We start from the raw sequence: 22,093 nt of genomic DNA on the forward strand, positions 1-22,093 counted from the left end.
GGAGGGGGAACAAGCGAGTGATTTATAACAGCTACTGCAGGTCTCTCCTCTCTCCCACAGCAGCACCGCAAACACATCCATTACAAAAGTACTGATGTTAATGGGATTGTTGTGTGTGTGCATGTATGTATGTGTGTGTGTGTGTGTGTGTGTGTGTGTGTGTGTGTGTGTGTGTGTGTGTGTGTGTGTGTGTGTTTGTGCACGTGTGATACAGAGGCCGCACAAGTGTTAGTGGGCACCTTTATATATGTGTGTGTGTGACAGTGATAACCAGATGCTACTGGGTGAAAGCAAGGTGAAGGTTACTGAGGGTGTTTCGTGGAGGTTTACTGGTGTTCAAGTCCTAGCACCCAAGTTTGTGTGTGTGTGTGTGTGTGTGTGTGTGTGTGTGTGTGTGTGTGTGTGTGTGTGTGTCGCTCCTCTGGGAGAAAACGCAGCTGAGGAGATGGAGAAATAGAAACCGGAATTGAGGAAAATACTCTAGAGGGTAAATAGAGGGAGCAAAAAAGAAATAAATAAAGAGGATGTAGAGCTTCTTGGTAATGGACTGGTAGATGCTGAGGACCACACCCGCCTCAGTGTGTTTGTGTGTGTGTGTGTGTGTGTGTGTGTGTGTGTGTGTGTGTGTGTGTGTGTGTGTGTGTGTGTGTGTGGGAATATATATACACACACATAGTGTCTGCCTGTCTCCTCTCACATTACCCTTTACATTAAAACCAGTCAGGGGGAAAATTACTGCAGACCTGGGCCACCGTCTGCCCACCTGGCCCCAGAGCGAGAGGAGGGGATGTGGAGCCAGAAGAGGGGATAAAGAGGAGGATAAGGGGATGAGGAGGTGGGGGGTCAGAAGGACCCAGTGAGGGGCAGGGCTGAACCAAAGGCAATGGTCTGAAGTCAGTTTCATGCAAGGAGGGAATTTCTGTGCCTGCAGGCCTCAGAAAAGGCCCCGATTCCATTTCTGTTAGCAGCGTTAAAGGGAAAGAGAGTTTGTTATGCTGATGTTACATTTTAGATGGATACAGTAAATTAAAGGTGCTCTAGTACATATTTTTATGAATCAAATGAGTGTGTGCAATGTGAACTTAGTGACTTCCAGTGACAACTTATCACCAGACTCTGTCCTTCCCCTCATCTTTACAGTGTTCTAGCTCTTTTAGTTCATTGTTTTAGTTTCTGGACGGCAGCTTTGCTGTTTTGGTTGAGTCTCACTGCACTGAACAGGTCAGCTGTTTTCAAGTGTAAAAACTCTGGCTCCGCTGGTATCACCAAATGGTGCATGAATAACATGCCAAATTCTTATGTCATTTTGCGTGTCATTTCACACCATTTAGTCTCTACTGACTTATATTGTGACATAGTATAACAAAGTCCGCACAGGGAAGAGGTTGGGCTGTTCGTGTCCCATGTAATACTAAAAGTCAACGTTGACTAACCCTTCACATGACACTAATTTACTCACGTACGTAACTTTGTTTATGTGAAACGAACAGACTTATTTGAACCCAAACTGAGATCTTTTCCATAACCTAACCAAGTGGTTTTGTTTGAATTCACAACGTTAACCACGTGTTTAAACTGATGAGTTGGGAATGAGAGCAGCAAGCTTAAAATGCGTTGACACGACTCGCAAAATGTCCTTTAAATTGGGGTTCTATTTATTCGCCTTACCATGAGATCACGTTGGATCATAAACCCGCAATCGGCTACCTGCACAGCACCAAACGGCAGACTCACAGTTAGCAGCTAGCTGGTGTATCAAATGGAGATTTAGGAGCTAAAGAGCCAGATATTTCCCTCAGGGTTGGACGGGAATAAACAAGAGCTAAAAGCTGAATGAAAAGCATTCACTAATACGACTCCAAATGCTAATGTTGTTCTGCGTCTGCTGGAAGTGTAAATAAGCAGCTGTTTGCTAGCATGTTCGCCATACAATCTTTAAGAGTCAATAATATGTTAATGTTGTGTTTTTAGCTTATTACACTGCCCCCAAGCGGCCATAAATAGCAAATAATGCTGATTTAAAGTATTATCTGTGAAAAAAAAAAAAATACAGTTGTTATTATGTGGAATGTTACAAAGGAGGCTAGCACAGTCTGGCAACAGACTGTAACAGTCAATAATTCATTCATTAAGCCATAGTAAGTGAATAAATGTGAATAAAGCCATAACTGTATTTACAACTCATCAACTCCTTGATGTCGCTGTGGAGCGAAAACCTCGTATGTCCAAAACCGTTGCTTTTCAGGAAATTAAAAAAGGGCTAATTTGAATTTTATTGAGCTATTTTTCTCAAAGTCAGGTGAAATCATCTTGTCACTGTTTAAATATTTGTAAAGCTAAAAAACCAAAAAAAATAGTGGTATTTTAGAACAAAATTTATAATGAATGGATGGAGCTAAGTTAAAATCAATTATATTATAACAATTGCTTAGCCTATGTTTTGATTTTAAAATCTTAAAAATAAGCTATATAGCTGCCAGATAAATGTAAAGGTATAGAAAGGGCAACACTTTCCTCTTAAATGTATAGCATGGAATGGAAATCCGATGTACATACTGGACCTGAGTACAGTACTTGTTCCAGTAAATGTACTAAGTTACTTCCCACCCCCACAAACAGAAGAAAACAGAAGATAGACTGTGTGATGAAGCTTAAGAAGAGAGCCAAATCTTCAAGTTGTAAGAGAAGGTTTTATTACCAGTGCTATTTACATAGAAATAATACAGCCTTGCCCATTTAAATGCACACACACGCACGCACATGAGCACGCATATGCACATCCCCAAGCGCTCAAGCACACACACACACACACACACACACACACACACACACACACACACACGCTTTTGTATCCAAGAATATCTCAATACATCAGAAATAAGACACACTCTCTCTAGATCTTATACAATGTCCAAAAGGAAACGCAAATAATCTCAAAACAATATTTCAAGTAGAGAGAACTTTTGTGGACAAACAGCATTACAAGTGTTGGATGAGTTTAGCTTAAGACGTTGTTACGTGTGACGAAACAAGAGCTGAAAGACAAGATGGATTTGACAGCGTTATGGGAGGTGTTGTTTCAAATAACATCAGCTAACCTGGTAGGTGTCCTTTCAGATGCTTTATTATAACGAGAGGTAAACATATTTGTGTTTCTTTTAATGTAGTTCCACAAAGGCTGACTTTTCAAATTGAGGCCCTGATGAAACTTGAAGCTGCAGAATTATTTATTGTCATTATTTAGAGAAAATAAACCAACATGAATTTGTTGTCTTCGGCACAAAGATGTTCCCAAACACACAGCCGGACGCTGCTGCTGCTGCTGCTGCTTTGAGCTGATTTTTAATTCAGTGTGTCTTAAGGCCACTAGATGGCAATGAGCGCTTCAGAGCCGACAGAGGCAATGTCACAGATGTTGTCTGCCCCCTCTTTTGTTTTCTCTCTTTAGAGGAAGGAGACCTCAGCTGTTGAAGTAGATTCTCCATTATGGGTTCAATGTTCTTTTGAAAATCATTTCCATTAAAACATGTTTTTTTTTTAAAGGGACAGTAACAAAAGGAAGGTCAGGTGAAGCAGTCTGCTGAGCAGAACTATCAGGGCCGGCTGTGTGTGTGTGTGTGTGTGTGTGTGTGTGTGTGTGTGTGTGTGTGTGTGTGTGTGTGTGTGTGTGTGTGTGTGCGCACGCACGCTTGAGTGAGTACAAGTGTCTGCATAATTGTGTCCGTGTTTTGAATAATAGTATAGACATCCTTCTTTTGGGCTATGGTCAAGAATGCTTTTTGTGCATTAAGGGACTCAAAGCTGAGATGTGTGCTTAAAAAGTCAATGTAAGCATTGTGTGTGCATGTGTGTGTGTGTGTGTGTGTGTGTGTGTGTGTGTGTGTGTGTACAGTTTCTATGAAGAAGCAGCCTTTGATTTGACATGTCTTACAGAGAAGAATGTTTTTAAAGCGACGGTTTTGACTAATCGTGTCTCGATTGCCACCTACGTATTTGTATATGAACATTAAAGCGTGTATTAAAACCTGTTCCTTTGTCTTTTTAAGTTTGAGGGGAGAGCGGCAACTTAACAATGAACAGAATGAAAAAAGTAATGCTTTAAAGCAACGTTTTAACAAAAACAAACAAATGTGGTGAGAAATGAAGAGAACCAAAGATGTCCCCGTTGGCATTTCTCTCTAATGTGCTCGTAGAGCTTTAGAAGATACCTTCGTTAATATCAAGGGGAAGGTGAGAAGCATTTTTGCTGGGTGGAATCCCAATTTATTTATTTTTTTTTAATAATTCAAGTCCAGTAATCCAGGAAGGGATATGCTTTGGAGTGTCTACTGGGCAGCAAATATTACTTTTTCCAGCAGCCTGTCCTGTTCTTGATTCCATTTCTTTCAGTTCGTCAATTATTGTGAAAATCAGTCCATGATTTTAAAAAGTCCTCCATAAAAATGTCAGCTGTATTTTTCACTCCACAATGTGTGTTTTATTGTATTCATCTCCTGAATTAACTAGGCTGACATTCAGCCTAGGAATGGTCCCTGTGGTTTGTCCTTTACCAGGCTGTGGTTTCACCCATCTCCTGTCCTTGGTGGGACATCGGAGCGCTGTAGCTGGAGTTACTAGCCAAGGAGAAAGGAGGACTGGGTCCGCCCCCGTAAGCGTCCCCCGGGACAGGCTGCAGGGAGCTCGGTAAGCCCGGCTCCGGACTGGGGGTTTCCGCGTGGGAGATCATGTCCGTGAACCTTTGGTCGTCTGAAGGGTGGTGCCCTGATCCCTCCATGGCTCCGGGTCCAGAGCCCAGGACGTAGAGAGACTCGGCTGGAGACTGAGCCTGCGAGGATGGGGGGCCGTGAGGGAAGAAGTCGTAGTTACTCCCTGGTCCATAATAGTCGCCTTGGTATTCTGAGGAGAGACAGGGGAATACAAGGGGTTAGACTTGCTATCAAAAGACTTTGAATATACATAGTTCCCCACAGCGGTGTGCGACTTTCCACACACCTCCACCCCTATTACCTAAGTGGTGAAATTGATCATGTCAAATTTTCAACCAACCGGTCTCCAACAGCCTCATTTGAGTGTATAAACAACTCCACACTTCTCCACCTCAGTTCTCTCGCATTTTACACACTGCATTCATCTCCCTCACTCATTCAGCTCGCAGCCGTGCGTGCACATCGATAGATTCCCCTGCTGAAACTTCACGATTTGGATGAGGAACTCTAAAATGAGATTCCAGGCTCCCCGCAGCACTGCCAGGTCCTGTCGGCTGCATCTCTCTCCGTCATGTCGGATGCGGCTTCCGGCAACATCCCTCTCCTATATACCTCACTGGGCTTTGGCTATTTCCTGAGCTACACACATCACGCTCCAATTATTTCCAGCATGCAATTCAACCGGGGCTGCAGATAACAATTGTTTTCCTTATCAGCTAATCTGACAAAGATTTTTCTTGATTAATTGATTAATCGTTTGGTCTATAAAGCATCATTAAATAGTGCAAGATGCCCATCGCAATTTCCTTAAAGCCCCATGGGACATCTTGACATTGCTTGTTTTGTCCGACCCACAGTCCAAACTATGGCTGAACGATTAATCGTTTTCAAATCGAAATCGTGATTTGAAAGAATGCGATTAGCTAATCGTGAAGACCACGATTAATCGAATGTGCAATATTTAGCTGGATGTTTGGTGTAACATTTGGTTTAACAATTTTTATTCCTTTTTTTATTATTATATTTACTGTTTTTTTTCATAAGATAAATGCTGGATTAATGTTACATATCACAGATTGCTTACAGAAATGTCCTATTTTCAGTGGATTTTTCATTTATTTATATTACTTCATTTAACATGATGGTAGAAGGTGGTAGAAGGCGTATCAGACATTTCAGTTTACAGGAAAGTACTGATATTTTTTTTTATTGGAATTGTTTTTTATTATTATAACTTTAACTTTTGTGATAAATGTTCTGTGTTTGACTGTTCAATGATCCATGTTTTCTAAAAGAAAATCACTTATTTTCTGGCAATTCATATCTATGTTCTCATCCTTGCATAAGAATATAGATCAGTTTTGATGTGTCTCAAGATGTTATAATGATCCATGACATGTTTCATCTGTTACACAGTGAATATTGAACTTTAGCTGTACACTTTAGCTAAAAAACAAATCGCAAATGGAATCGTAATCGCAATATCTGGCAGAAAAATCGCAATTCGATTTTTTTCCCCTAAATCGCTCAGCTCTAGTCCAAACCTCAAACATATTCAATTTACAGCAATATAAACTGGAAAAAAAAACAGCAAAGCATCCAACTAATTGTTCGGCGATTGACTAATCAATACATTTAGTAATCGTTTCAGCTCGGAATCCAGCATTATTGCTCCTGTGGACACCGGTTTGGAATTTCCCATTCCAACCACACCTTGCTGCTGTGTTTCTATCCACAGGCACAGTGTTGGATCATCAATAGTTTTCCACATGAGTGGAGTCAGTCGTGGCAGTGACAGGTTTACCCTTGCTCTATTTTCATCTTTACAGTGAGAACAATTGTGCAGCATCACAATCATCGTCAGTAAGACAAAATAGTTCTCTATAAAAAACACATTATGTCTGTTTACATGTCAGCAAAGCATTACGAAGTTCTCTGTTGGGGCCTACATTCAATGATGTCATCCACACACAGGACACAACAATGACTTTTAAGATTTTATTGTAATTCATCCCATTTTGTACACTTTTCTAATTTACACTGCTGCTCAGTGTAACTAGTGTTATCTTTATGAGCCTTTTCTTGGCTTCTAACCTCCCTTGTACAATGTCTTACCCTGTATCAAAGCCATATTGTTAATAATGTGTGACTAAACGAAACTAAACTAACTGAAACACATATGCACTAAGCAGGAGCAAGGGCTTCTTTAGTCTGTACATTTTTCCTACAGTACATGGCGCGTGAAAAGTCAGGGGATCAGCAAAGTCCGTAGGATTCATCCTCTGAGGAACGTGAACGTCTGTAATATAACTCATTTAAATATGTATTATCGTTATGTATTGAAACTCCAACTTCAGGTTTGAAATATTTGAGCAATGACTGATGTTTTTCTTGTCTAAAATATTCCGTGGCGTTGACTTGAAAGCGCTGCAGCAGAAACTGCCACAATAATGACAGAATACAGCCCAAATTCCTTGCTTTCACAAAAAGAAATCTCCAGCGCACACTCGGATTTACAATTAATCTCTCCCTAACCTCTAACAATGACTGACATGTTCACGCCTCTGAGAGGTTGCGGCACAGTTCGGGTCCCCGAATAACATTTGAGGTCTCTATGTATATTCATATTATTCCTCTACCATGAAGACAATATCATTTGTTGTTTATGAATTTACTGATTCTCTAAATTGATCCTGAATGCTGTCCATTACAACCAGGATTCATAACAAAGGGTTAAAAGGTTGCAAAATATATTTAAAAAAAAGTAATATATATAGTAATATCTAGCTATGCAGAAACTTTTGTATTTCTGTGCCCAGGTTTTGAGATATTTGGCTCTATGATTGAGTTTGAGCAATAGGAGTAAAAAACTCTAGCAAAAACTAGAGATTGCTGATGTAGCATTGCGTAAAATAGTATTGTGTATATTGTATGTACAGGAAACATTTTTGTACTTTTAGTTTTTGTATTGTTGTCTTTTGGTTTATTTGTGTTGTTTTTATCTTGCACTCCTGACTGCTAATCAAGTTTCCCATCCGGGGTAATAAAGTGGCTGAACTGAATGATTCCTGCCTCCACCCCAATCCAACGGTAGTGAAAGCAATCTCTGGTGCTCCCACCATTTAATAATTAGACATTGAACATGTATTTTCACAAACAATGTCCCTTTTGGATAATTAATGCGCAGTAAATAGTTTATACTGTATAGGGACTATTTCTTCGGTAGTTCCGATGACAATTGCTTACAGGTTGTACTGTGGATTCAGAATAACAGAGAAGCGGTTTGTAATGCTAACAGCACCAAAAAAGATTTAATTTGACTCCTTTAAATTGGACTAGAGGTAGGAATCTACCTTTAGATTGTCTATATCTACAACGTTCCACTTCCGGGATTGCTCCGGTGCCGCAGAAAATTCTGTCTTTTCGCCGATGTCCGTTTCCTTTTGCTTTCTTTGTGTTGTAATTTTAAACTCCGGTGGATTTGTGAGGACTATGGTTAACTGCTCCTCAGATCTCTGCAGGGTAAATCCAGACAGCTAGCTAGACTATCTGTCCAATCAGAGTTTTCTGTTGCACGACTAAAACAACTTTTTGAACGTACACATTTTCCACCAAAACAAGTTCCTTCCCGAGGCTATTTTGCAGAGGCTCCGTGCGGAGCTTAGCGCCGCCCAAGACGATTGTGATTGGTTTAAAGAAATGCCAATAAATCAGAGCACGTTTTTCTCCCATTCCGGAATGCTGTGTGGACTAGCCAGACCCTCCTCCGCAGTGCTGTGGAGGAAGGTCTGGCAAAGCGAGACCAACCTGTATATAACGCAACAGGTAAGAAACTTGTTTTTTCTTTGTTCTTTTTTTTTGTCATTTGGGTGAACCAACCCTTATTGTTTCCAAGCAGTGCACATATGAATCCAATCCTGAGTGCCAAACCACTTTGAGATCCATCCAGTATAAATTTGGACAAAAGAAAAACAACCAGCAGCTGAGCTCCTCTTGCAGTCTCTCAGAGCAGCCCCGTATGCCTGTGATATGTTCTTGTTATATCGCATATTTGTCTGTTAAATATAAAGCTACAACCAGCAGCCAGTTAGCTTAGGACAAGGACTCATTCTCATTTGTTTAATCCGTACAAAAATCTGTGTAAAAAGTTGTATTTTTTTTTACAGGGTTTTATGCCAAGATATAGCAAGTTTGTTACCTTTGGACAGAGCTAAGCTTGCTGTTTTTGGCCGTTTCCAGTCTTTACGCTAAGCTAAGCTAACCGGCTTCTGGCTGCAGCTTCATATTCAACACAAGCCCGAGAGTGGTGTCGTTCTTCTCATCTAAGCAAGAAAGCCAAAATATTCCTTTAATCAAAAAACCAGAGACTTATACCTCCAAACACATCGCTGCTGTATTATCAAGCTGACTGCACAGTGATGCTCTGAACCCAGCCACAGTCTCAAAGGGACGATGACGTGGGATGTGAAGTGCTGATATGGCAAAGGTTACAGCGGACTGGGTGCCTGGTTAGCTCAGCTGGTAGAGCGTGCGCCCATGTATAGAGGTTTACTCCTCGACACACTGGCCGTGGGTTCGGCTCAGCTCTGCGGCCCTTTGCTGCATGTCATTCCCCCTCTCTCTCCCACTTCATATCTTCAGCTGTCCAAAATGTACAAATAAAAGCCTAAAATGCCCCCCAAAAAAAATCTTTAAAACAATTAAATGCATATATTTAAAAAAAAAAGTTTAGGCGGACTGATTTTTGACAGTGATATTCCCTTAAACTATCTCTTGAGTTGTTTATGAGGAATAAAACCTGTCAGAACAGTTTATAAAGGATCCATCCTCTCCACATGTAGCCAATTACTTCGCACAGCATTTGCATCCATTAACAATTACAAACCTCCACCTGCCTCCTGCTTCCTCCTCTCCGCTTCTGTATTCTCCGTCCAAATCTACACCCTGCCCCCTCTGCTCCACATTACCTCAGTTACATTAAATCCATTCGGTTTCCACACCACCATGAACTGAGATCGATGCAGGCTTCATCCCGCTGCCCCAGATGTTGCACTCGCATTTCTCCACTCGCACCAGATGTTCCCCTCACTCCTATTTCGGTCTGAACGGGCACAAGCGGGAACTAACAGGTTCCATATCAAGAAATACGTTGCCTAATTAGAACAACTGCATTTATTTGCTGCTGCGTGTGGCTCTTTTTCGAAACTGTCAAGAGAAACAATAAGAGCTGACACGACTTTCGGAAACAAGCTAATTATTTGATCTCACAAACAGGCCGCTGGTAGGTTGGCCGACCTCGAGAATAAACAACGGGCTTGTGTGGCCTGTGCGGTGTGTGCGTGTGGTGTGTGTGTGTGTGTGTCTGTGTGTGTGATGGGGGTGGGGATTTGATGGAGGGGGGGCCGGCGTTGGCTCTGCAAACTATAATTACACTCACGCATACAGACGCAGCACACCACACACAGGCATTCCTCCTTCTAAGCAGCAGCAGAGGAGCAGAAGGAAGCAGCGGGCTCAGATAAAGGCGAGCAGACTGGCCTGTGCTGCTGCTGCAGCACAAAAGGGTGTGAAAAGAAAAAGAAAAAGAAAGCAAGAGAGACGCGAGTGAGGGATGAAGGTTTTGTCCTCTGTTTATCCCCTCCCACTCTCTGCGCGGCAGCCTTGGCGGCTCCAGTTTATTGTAGACTCAATGCCTGGGCCATTCAGGTAGATGTGCAGGAACTGTATAGAAACCACGGCTCTCAGCCCGTCCGTGAAAAACAAACTACTGATATATATGACAGGTGCATCTGATTTATTCCTGCCGCTCAATGTGGAGCTGTGTTAGCGCGCTATTGTTACATGCTGCCCACCTGCTATTGTCTTCAAATGGGGTTTTTTTCGCGATCCAGATGATTTTTTCTTTTAGTCAAGTGGTCTTGACAAGCGTTTGGAAGGAATATTGATTTGAAGGAGTCTTGACACCCGACTGGAGACCACATTGTGCTCAAGCACATGTCATTAGAAAAGAAAACTGCAGTGTTAAGAAAACAGCTTATCATTTTATCAGCAATTCACTTTCACATGTGGAAAACAACAAACCAGGCGCACCTCATCTCCAGCATCCAATTGAAAGAAACTTTCACGATTTAATAGCTATAGCAACTATTTGACAAACTCAAACACAAATTCTTCTGTGCAATTAAAATTCCATCCGTTTTTTAAAGGCTTTCTGCGTTCCAGGTCAGTGCTACGAATACTTGTTTTAATTTGCAATGTCCAGGTCAGTGAATGAGTTTCACCTCATCGGAGCCAGCCAAAAGAATTTCATCTTTACTGCTAAAGAGGGTACAGCTGGGTATAGTTGACCATAAAAAGGTTATACTCTAGTATAAGAAATACATTTTGATATGAACGTCATGTCAGTCTATTTGCTATTTGCTATTTCTTCTGAATATGTATCTTTGATCTTTATCTTTAAGTCAAGATATTTTCCAAAGCCTCTGTTTTTTCCTTTAACACTTCGAAGAATTTATCAAAACTACTTTTAATGTATCGACTCCTAATGTGTTACTTTCTTTGAAAAAAAAAAGTCTTACAATAATTTGTTGCAGATTTATTTTCAAGGAGGAAATTAGCAAAGTCTTCAGAAATAGACGACATTCAAAACGTGAGTTTTTTTTTTTAATCAAATGCTGTTATCTTTAATGGCTATAAGGCACGCTTTCATCTTCATTAAAATGTAAGACTCACACATTTCTTTTGCAGAATCTCATAAATACGGTGTTGTGCTAAGGCCTGCAATTAACGATTACTTTCATTGTCGATTCATGTGTCGATTATTTTATCAATCAGTTGTTTGGTCCGTAAAATGTCAGAGAATGGTGAAAAATGTGGATCAGTGTTTCCCAAAGTCTAAGAAACTAGAAAACATTCACATTTAAGAAGCTGTAATCAGAGAAATTTTACTTTTAAAAAATTAAAAAATGACTCAAACTGATTAATCAAAATAGTTGCTGATTAATTTAATAGTTGACAACTAATTGACTAATCCTTCCAGCTCTATGTGTTTGTGTTCTGAAAAAGTTTAGGTAAATCAAGATGAACTGTGTCCATTGAGCTTATAGGCTTGACTGAAGAGTGCCCACCATGCTGTGGTGTGATTGGATACATCTGTTCCGCTCTCAGGTGTATACCAAGTGGCATTATGTGACAGATATGCAGGTTAACGCTTATTGTGAGCCTTCAAAATCTTTACATGAATGTTTCATTCTCCAGAGTGAAATTCTCCCCGAACATACGCTGACTGACTGAATAGTCCCCAAGGTTAGAGTCAAACCAAGGGCTTATCCTACAGTCTGTTGTATCTTTGAACAAAAGATGAATAGATTAAAGAAAATCATGCGAGCCTTGATGTCCAAACAAACCACCCAGAGGTGACATCTGCAGTAGATAAAAAGCAACCTTTACGTATGTAATCTTCCTGCAGCCTGACACTATAACCACCAACCGCGTTGATCAAGGTTGCAATTAAGTTGCACAATATCACATTTCAAGTGAGAATGAGACCAGCATAGAGATTATTGTTGTGATTACATTTGCCTGGATTGGACAAAAAAAAGGTGCCAGTACCCTAGTTGAGCAGTTCCATGACAAGATGAACACTGCATGTGACATATTTATAATCATACGTACAGTATATCTCGTAGTGGTGACCCTGAATGGACGACTATTTGATCTAAGGAGCCTAATTTGACTACCAATCTCACAGTCGCATCAATGCATTGTCTGAGAATATACTTATGGAACAAAAGATCATTCTATTCGGGCTATATGGGGATCCTGAATGTCTGATTTTACATAGATAGATAGATAGATAGATAGATAGATAAATAGATAGATAGATAGATAGATAGATAGATAGATAGATAGATAGATAGATAGATAGATAGATAGATAACAGCCTATTAATAATACTGTAAATAACAATTAGAAGTAAGGGTACTCATGTGGACAAAAATCAGAAGTGCCGGCACTAAGTACCGGCCCATTTTAGGCACTGGATACAGATAAAGATGCAGGACAAACAGGACCGTGCACTTCATTTTTATTAGTTGCATGTATTGGCAGGAGGGAATCCTTTATTCCTTACCTCCGTAGTAGCCGTAGGCCCCAGGTCCTAAAATGTCAGGATCCTCCAGCCTGCCTCCCAGGGGCCTCATCCTCCTCGGGCCCCTGAAGAAGGCGTGCCGCCGGGCCCCCAGAGCACTCAGCTGCTTCATTCGTCGCTCTTTGGATCTTCTGTTCTGGAACCAAACCTGCATCCAACCAGACAGACAGGAGCCCAGTTAGAAGGGTTTCAGCTTTTGCTTCAAATTGCCACTTCTCCATTCCTCGACCACGCCATGCCAAAAGTATAAACCGTGTCGTTGTGTAAGACTCAGACTCTAATCACAATCGCAAAAAGATTCAGTCTGTTGCAATGAAGCATAACTGAAGCATAAACTTCATTTGGATCCTGATCATTTTCGGTAATTTCCCTGGTCTGTTTAATGTCATGCGCACTGTTGTTACAGAGTTTGTGTTGGAGCCACAATTCAAATGCATTATTATTTTTTTTAATAATCATCCCAGTTATCTGACAGCTCTTTAACCATTATTTTGAGTATTTCAATTAGCAGTAATTGAGGTTTACATTCTTGGATCTCAGCATTAAAATGACTATAAAAAAATCAACTAGTTAAACGTCAAACTAAAAGCAGTTACACTTCACAGAAAAAGCTGAAACTAACCAAATTTAAGAATAAAAAATATTCCAGTGCAATATCACAACTACATAGGGTTTGATCATTTAACTAACACCACTTAAGTAATTCACTCTTTTATTCATATAATAGAAATGTTACAATATATCTTTGAAAAGCACAAATTACCAAAGACCAACTTAAGAAGTGAGGGAATGCATAAAAATGCTCCGTTTGAAATGCAGTGGCTTATCTATGGCTGAATATAAGACTCTTATAAACCGGACCCAGAATTTTCATGTTCCTGTTGTAAAATGAAAAGCAAAGCAATTTAAATGTACCCCAACACAGAACCCAATGCACAAGTTAAAATAAACTGTCAAAGCCACAAATCAGAGCATAAAAAGCCTTATCACTAACGTTAGATAAACTGTCTTTGAAGAGGAACAAAGGAGGATTTCACTACACACCATATGGAAGAATGTCTGCATTATAAGCACATAACACATCTTGTTTCACTGCTGCATAATGATGTATGCTCACCCCAGCCATGCTACACCAGAGGCAAAATCCCACTGTGCTGCAGATTAACAAAAACACACACACAAAAACACCTAAAAACTACTTAGGCTCTGTTCTATGTGCTCCAGCGGCAAAGGCGACACCTGCTTATTGAGAACAATCGTCTAACTGTAGGGTACATTTTTATGGAAATGCTCTCGCTCCCCTCGAGAGAGCGTTGCTTAGGGATTACATGCGCATGCTGGAGAAGCAGCGTGGCTCACAGGGCTCCCCGTGTTGAGAGCAATGGTATTTAACGCACAGTGAACGAGGAGGAGGAAGATGACGAAACCGAGCCTCCATTTTGGCTCCGAGCAACACAGGGGCGGGGATCACTGGACGGAGGGATGGACTGCCCGACGGCCTGATTGATTTATTGACCGTTTGATTGAGCTCTGTTGATGCAGCTCTCTCTCTCACACACACACACACACACACACACATACACACACACGCAGCAGCCTGCAGTATATGATATAGATGAGGCGGTGGAAAGGCCCTGGGCTGGTCTAATAAGCGGTGGGAACAGGCTGGAAGTGAGTAAGAGCAGAGTGGTGGGAAAGGGGAGGGTGGTATGTAAATCTGTGAAATCAGCGATAATTACAGTGAGTGCACAAAAAGCCACATATCACAGTTGGCAGAGATGGTGCTAATCATCCTGACACAGTCTGCACCCAGTGTGTGTGTGTGTGTGTGTGTTAAAAGACAGACACAGAGAAAGGGTCCAAAACAGTGTGTTATGCTCGCGTTATTCTGCCGAACATGTTTGCGTGTGGGGTTCCTCTCGCCTTTGGCATAAACAAGACTCCCCTTTCACTAATTTCATGGCTGTGCAACATGTTTGATTACTGAAATAAAGCGCCGTCTGCACAAAATAAATGATTTTCAAAAAAAAAAAGAAACCATACGATTTATTATATCCATGCATCAGTGATTTGGATTACTAGATCTTAATTTCAGAGCACAAATGAACGCCTGCAGATATGGATATAGCAGCGTGGGAACTGGATGCAAATGATAGGAATAAAAAAATAGTGGTGTGAGCACCACTACATTTGAAAACCATCTCTCTCTCTCTCTCTCTCTCTCTCTCTCTCTCTCTCTCTCTTTTAAGTAAAGCATTAAATAAAAGCATCAAACTTTTATTTCATGCTTTTATTAAGAATTACAAAAGTTCTAAATTAAATAAAATAAAAAATTTAATTTTGTCTATGTTAAATATTAAAAACACAGCATTGTGGGAAAATAAAACTCATTTTGGGGAAACACAGCTTCCATATAAATGTCTTTTACGCTTAAACCGTTGTTAGAAAGCTAATTTAAATATAAAATGCAACAAAAAAAATCGTTTCTATTATTAGCTTATTACTAGAGAAATGTCCATCAAATGTAACAAAAAAAAAAAAACATTCACATACAGAATGCGTGGTGGAAAATGTCACTGTGGATGCATTTGCTGTTAACGGAGCCCACGTCATGTTGGGACATTTCTCTAACAGATGACGAGGCCTTCAATTAGAATCTCGAGTGACGTCACTGATTGATATAATCCCGTCATTTCTCTCTCTGATTTGTCTTTGTCTCTGCAGAGTAGACCCTCCCCCGGTTCAGCCCCACCGAGCCCACCCAAACACAAACAGCTGATCTGTACCTGGATGACTCGCATGTTTAGTCCCGTTTCCTGGGCCAGCTGTTCCCGGATGTGCCGGGTCGGTTTCGGCGTGGCGACGAACGCGGCCTTTAACGTCTCCAGCTGCTTGGCCTTGATGGTGGTCCGGGGCCCCCGCCGTTTGGTCCCAGAGTTCTGCTCCTCGTTCTCAATATTGTTCGTTTCCTTATCTGAGGACGTGGAATTGTCCGTCTCCTTTATGTCGTCCTGTATTGGGTCCTGCAGATCCGGCGATAAACTCCTGTCTGTACACGATGACACTGGGGGGGAAACCAACAGGACCAGGGTCACGATCCGAAATGTCGGGGGGTGGGGGTGGGGGGAGGAGGAGATTTAATTAGGCCTGGACATGCACAGCGGCGATACAGGGAAATTATATATATATATATATATATATATAGATAGATAGATATAGATATATATCTATATGTATATTTATAGAAGACGAAAAAGTCACTCGGATTAGATTTGTAGCCTACGGTTTTTGCACGCAAACATGTTTCTTTTCTTTATGTTGCCTATTTTTTTATGTATTTATTTGTAATTTGCAGATTTGATGTCTGACGTGTTAACAAAATAGCACAAATTCAACGTAACTCCGACTATTTTTCATTTAAGGCAACACAATAACTTGCACACATAGACATATGACATGTAGAATAACACATCTTATGTCCATAATGTGCCTGTAAAAGAAGCAGGGAGCGTGCTATCAGGATGGATGAATAGACTGCGGATAGAGGATCGGCAAACACGGCCGGACTAAAACAGCCTACTATACTCATCCCCAGCGGATCCTGGCGTAGGCTACAATAATAGAAAGCCATTGTCCTGTGGAGGTAAATATTGAAGCCATTCATCTGACAAGGTTGTTGTGAAATGCTCTCTACGGACTGATGGAAATGTTTAACAAAAAAAAAAAGAATCTTACAGGACATTTAAAGCCTCGACCCTCGTCTTTTTTGTCCATTGAAAGGCAGATTAGTCAGATACGCATTTAGGCTATATAATATTCAACCACAACATGGCGATAAAAAAAGATAATTTTGCTTTTGCTTATTTGTATCGAACAGGAAACAAAACACACACACAAACACAACACACACACACACACACACATATATATATATATATATATATATATATATATATATATATATATATATATATATATATATATATATATATATATATATATATATATATATATACAGCTTAATACAGTTTATTATCGCGTTGGTTACCTGAATTTAAGTTGACTTCATTAATGGCCCCGGAGCTCGAGTAATCTTCTTTGCACACGAACTTGTTCTCGTCTATGACATAGAGCTCCTCTCCCGTGGACAGCTGCTTGTTGCACACCATGCAGGTGAAGCAGTTGAGATGGAACACCTTGCTGCGGGCTTTGCGCACCAGGTCGCTTGGCGAGATTCCCTGCAGACAGCCCGCGCATTTAGTGCCAAAGCGCCTGCACGGAACCAAATATTCATGTGAAATGTTTTTAAACAAAAGCCAAATTAACATTCAGTTTTAGGACCAAACATAAATGATAACACAAAAGCCAGCTGGTTTGGCAAAAACACAACATCATATCATTCTTCTTCTTTCTTTTTTCTTTTTTTTTAAATCGACATTTTATGTCTACAATCCCGTAGACATATGAAATCCGTTTTTTTTGTGATTTTTTTTTAAAGCAATTTGACAGCATAGTAGTAAATATTATCGGTGCATTCAAAAGCTTGCTTGTAGAAGCCAATCCAGAACAAATGAGTGCATAAAAAGTCACAAAAGATAGAATTTCATCCTCATAAATAAACACAAAATGAGGGGAAAATTCCAAGAGGTTCTCTTTTTGGGGAAAAAATACTCCCCCCCCCCCCTTCAACTAGGCTGGCTATGGGCCTGATATAAATGTGCATATCTGTGGTAATATAAATATTTTAAAAAAAATGTGTTATTAAAGCATTATAATTTGGTAAGAATACATTATTCGAGCATTTACAATAATAACAGAGATCAAATTGTAATAATGGTAAAACTATTCTACTGTCAAGCTAATAATATACCAACAAATAGCAGCACACAATAAAAAAAATGTAAAAATAATATAAGAAGAGGAATAATAGGCCAAAAACACAATGTTTCTTATTTCTCACCATCCCAGTGAAAGCCCGAATAATCTTATATAAGCAGTTCATTTTGGTAAAGTATTAAGTAATTAATGAATAATAATTCACAATAAACAAAAGGCATGTCTACTTGTCTCTCTCTCTGTATTCAACTGGCAGTATTAGTAATGGCGGTGGAGACCATTCACACGGAAATAAAATATTTAATAAAAAACAAAAGGCTTAAAAAAAAAGGCTTTGGAAAAAAAACCTAGTGCTCATTATTTTTGATGGAGGTGCTCTGACAATAACCCCACGCAAAACGTATTAGTGACAATCAACACATTGTAGCCGCGTGTATATAACAGGATTAAGCAGAGTAGGAGCATCTTAGCGTGGAAATCTTCTCTTAATCCATATTCACCCGCTTAAATACCGAGTGGGAAGAAGACTCATCAATTTGATACACAAATAAAACCAAAAATGAATTCAGCAGAATTCCCCTCCTGTTTTTTTTTTTTTGGGGGCGGGGGGATTTCATGACGGAAAGAGGTGAAAGAAATCACACCTGAGTGATATAAACAGTTAGTGTTTATCACCTGAGGCTTTTTATTGAGAGTTTTAGGAGATGTTCGAGGCTCACTTTGGGCCTGCTGTACCTGGATTTTCAGTCGGCCTATCCGGTGGGGGTGGGGGTGGGGGTGGGGGGGTGCTTTAAGCCTCTGGGTGAAAGCAAGCACTCCTTTTGTGGAGCATTGTTTTTAACACTAATGTAGGCTTGTCTCCCCATTTGCAATGGTATCGCTCCACTGTTCCTCTCTTTCACATGCATGGACAAGCCCTCCCCCCCCCAGCGAAAGGGCACAACTCTACTTACACAACAAATGGACATATTAGGGTGATTACTGTTTCGCCTGGCTAATGGCTGGCCATTTAAATCCCACCGCTTGATGGGACCTGCGGTAATATGATGGCCAAGGCCGCGCGAGGCCAATAATAGCCCGTCCGGACAAAAGCCTAATGTGTCTTACATGTCATTAGACAATTTGGGAGAAAATAACTGACACATATACGAATGAAAATGATGCTAAGAGAGTGCTAAGGGACAAACAAGGCTTCAGTCGTCACTCAATTACCTGAGACACTTTTTTAGGAATTGTGCACCGGTTAGTGCCTAATGGCTGTTTGAAAAAGTGTTGTCTGATCTGGAAAATAGATAATAATGTTCAGCACAGAGTGGGCTACACGTGGCTGCACGATGACATTATATTGCTGTTGTTTTATTGTAAAGGCCATATTCAAAGGCCACGTTGTGACCAATAATTCATTTTAGAGAGGAATAAAAACAATTTTTTTTTAACTAAATGAGTTATCAGTTGTACTTTTACATTTATTCTGCATGGTAACTTTTTTATTTTACAAACCTGCAGGACAATAACATTGGCTTGCACAGTTTTAACCTATGACTTGATATTTTGACCCTTGTGCACACAGGATTTAAGTTAAGGCCTGACTTTGTGGGCTACATGGTCTTTCATTTATTTCTACATTTTTATCAATATCGCATCCATGGAGAGTTTGACCTAATCTTACAGTGTGACGCTTATTGTTGTGAAGAATCAGAGCTCTGAATCCAGACTCTCGGTTACCTGAAAAAGTCCATTTTGCAATAGAGCTTCCCGTCCCTGGAGAAGCACTTCTCGGTGAGGTTGCAGTTGCACTCGCAGCACTGGACGCACTTGGCGTGCCAGGCTCTGTCCAGCACGTTGAGGAGGAACCGGTCCAGGATGGGCCGCTCGCACCCGGCACAGTGGACCATCATGTCTCCGGCCTGCAGGGCGCCGAGTGCCGACCTACGGACTGCGCTGCTCGGACTGGGGCAACCCGGGTCTACGCGGAACAACGTCTTGGCTCCGGGAGGGTGTGCTGTCAGACGAAAAGTGGAGAGAAACCTCCCGTTCGCAGGCGGCGGAGTGACAATCCCCGCTACGTGTTGTAGTCCTGGTCCTGTTTTGCTTGCTGTCCTGGCACTTGTCACAATCCACAATCCAGAGGAGAGGAGAGATTTTCAGCCGCGCCAGCTGATGGACTGCGTAATGGACAAACCGGTCATGTTTTCCTCACGCGCACAGCTGTTAAAACATCATTATTCACACGTGTTAATTTCTAATATTTTATCCCTCGCTCGTGCTTTGTTTTGGGTCCAGTCATTTCCTCCGGGCTCGTCTCACGCCGCCACTTTCGCATCACTGTGCCTGCGTTATCACGAGGTTTTGCCAGCGCCACGCGCACCCTGCGCTCACATTGGATGACGCTCTCGTTAATTCCCGTGCCGGCAGAGCCAATCAGAAGACAGTTGTCATGGTTACACGTTTATAGCTGTAGCCTTCGAGCGAACCTGAATCACACACACACACACACACACACACACCGTGTACAGAAATTCCAGGGCCGAGAGGATGCTGGCTGTTTCAGACAGAGGCCAGCTTGAAGGTTTCATGGTGGTTCACTGAGACAATGCTGTCTTTATGAGGAGACAGACATCACATAGTGCCACCTGAGAAGCTCCCCGCAACATTTTTGATCGGACCTTAAACTTAGAAGTCCACAAAACACGATGAAGGCCAGGCGATACCTGTACAACAGGCGAGGGGAAGACGCGTTTAAATGGCACGGCGCTGTCACGGACATGAATGTGAATAGATGCAATGGGAGTGGGAGTAGCCGAACAAGGGGGCTAATGCTACACAGCCTTATAATGGCCTTGTGACAAAACGCTCCTGCATTACACTGTGTGGCCGTGCAGGGCTGCAGAGGCGGGGCCGCGGGCCTTTTCTCATGCAGAAAGCTATCTACAGGGAAATGCGATGGATTAGGTGCTGCTCATCAATAGGGAGAGCCCGGCCGCCCGGTGCTTTAACAGAGCGGCCGCCAATCGAAGCGAATTTCAATATTTACCGAACGGCCTCGTTTTGTTAGTTTGCAGTTAAGCAAACATGCAATACGCTAATTCATGTTTAGTAGATGGGTGAGAAGCATTTTTTTTTTCTTTAATGATGATTCATGGTAATGACATTAGGTGTGAATTTTGACTCATTTTACACGATTATAGGTCATCCGAGACAACATTTAGAGAGGAACAGATAAACAACAGGCCTGTTAGCATTAAGAATCTAAATAGACAATATATTAACATTTAGTCTTATCTATCTATCTATCTATCTATCTATCTATCTATCTATAATTGTCAGTTAATTTTTTGATCAGTTGCCAGAAAAGATCTAGATCAAAATAAACTGTTCAATTAATTGTCAACGTCAAAAATCAACGTCAAAAATAGTCCATGTCTTGCTTAAGGGCACGTTGTTGGACAGGAGAAGCCAGGTATCGAACCACCAACTTTACAAATAATGGCCACCTTAGCTTCACGCATCTCTTACTTTCTTTCTTTATCCAAACTAATGCCTGTTTGTTTTCCTGACTGTAATGTGGCATCCTTAAATGCAACATTGATAGAACCATTAGAAGAAGTCTCCACACCTCTCAGCTCCGGTATAATTAGTGTTCTCATATCAAAATTACGCCCAAGTGTGGATTTATCCTCAGGTATCAGTGGTTTAACCTGTGTATTCCAGGCCTTTGTAGAGACAAGGCTGAATGAGTTTCCCCAATTATCCGAGCTCCTAACACAGCGCCCTTTAGCCTGTAAAACAAGGGAGACAAAAAAAGGGAGGGGGGTTCAGGAGGAAACGGTGGGAAAAAGAGCATGTGAGGCAAATGCTCTTGTTTGAATGTAGCCACATCACATTGTGCAAAAGAAAAGAGAAGCCCTATTTGCTTTTTCTGTGCTGTGCACACCGAACGTCACCCAAAGAGACACTCACCTGGAGTAAAATGCAGGAGCTGTCCGTGGTACTAAAGAAGGCCAGAAGCACCAAGGACAGCAACAGGCTTTTCTCCTTTCAATGGGAAATCCTACATTACATGATCACACACAGCTTCTGTGTGTACATTAAAATGGATTCTGACAAACTGGTAACAAAACTGGCTACACTATGGCCTTGACCCTGGCGTGACATTTCACCCTCCTGTAGGGACAAAAATCAATTCTTCAAAACACTTTTAAGCCTTTTCCTTTAAAAAGGACTTTAAATCTCTATTTCCCTTTGAAGTGTGTCCCGATGAGGTTTTTTAGGTTCTGTAGATTTATGTCAGTCGGTAGAGGTTTGTACACCACACTTATAAAAAGGAGTTCTTCAGGTGGAGCAACGCATGACACATCATTTTATATATATATATATATACAAACACACTGATTAGACAATA

The 22,093-nt window shown here is 41.1% G+C and overlaps 1 protein-coding gene across 1 annotated transcript; it reads right to left on the minus strand.

Moving 5' to 3' along the window:
- Positions 1-2,676: 2,676 nt before the first annotated feature.
- lhx5 (LIM homeobox 5) lies at positions 2,677-20,096 on the minus strand. The gene is made up of 5 exons (XM_039778872.1): positions 19,417-20,096; positions 16,904-17,127; positions 15,642-15,919; positions 12,838-13,003; positions 2,677-4,896 (listed from the first exon to the last, which is right to left on the minus strand). The coding sequence occupies exons 1-5, from the start codon at positions 19,587-19,589 to the stop codon at positions 4,547-4,549; spliced, it is 1,191 nt and encodes a 396-aa protein (XP_039634806.1). The 5' UTR covers positions 19,590-20,096; the 3' UTR covers positions 2,677-4,546.
- Positions 20,097-22,093: the final 1,997 nt, after the last annotated feature.

This window comes from Perca fluviatilis, chromosome 17 (assembly GCF_010015445.1).
Source record: "Perca fluviatilis chromosome 17, GENO_Pfluv_1.0, whole genome shotgun sequence".
NCBI classification, from domain to species: Eukaryota; Metazoa; Chordata; class Actinopteri; order Perciformes; family Percidae; genus Perca; species Perca fluviatilis.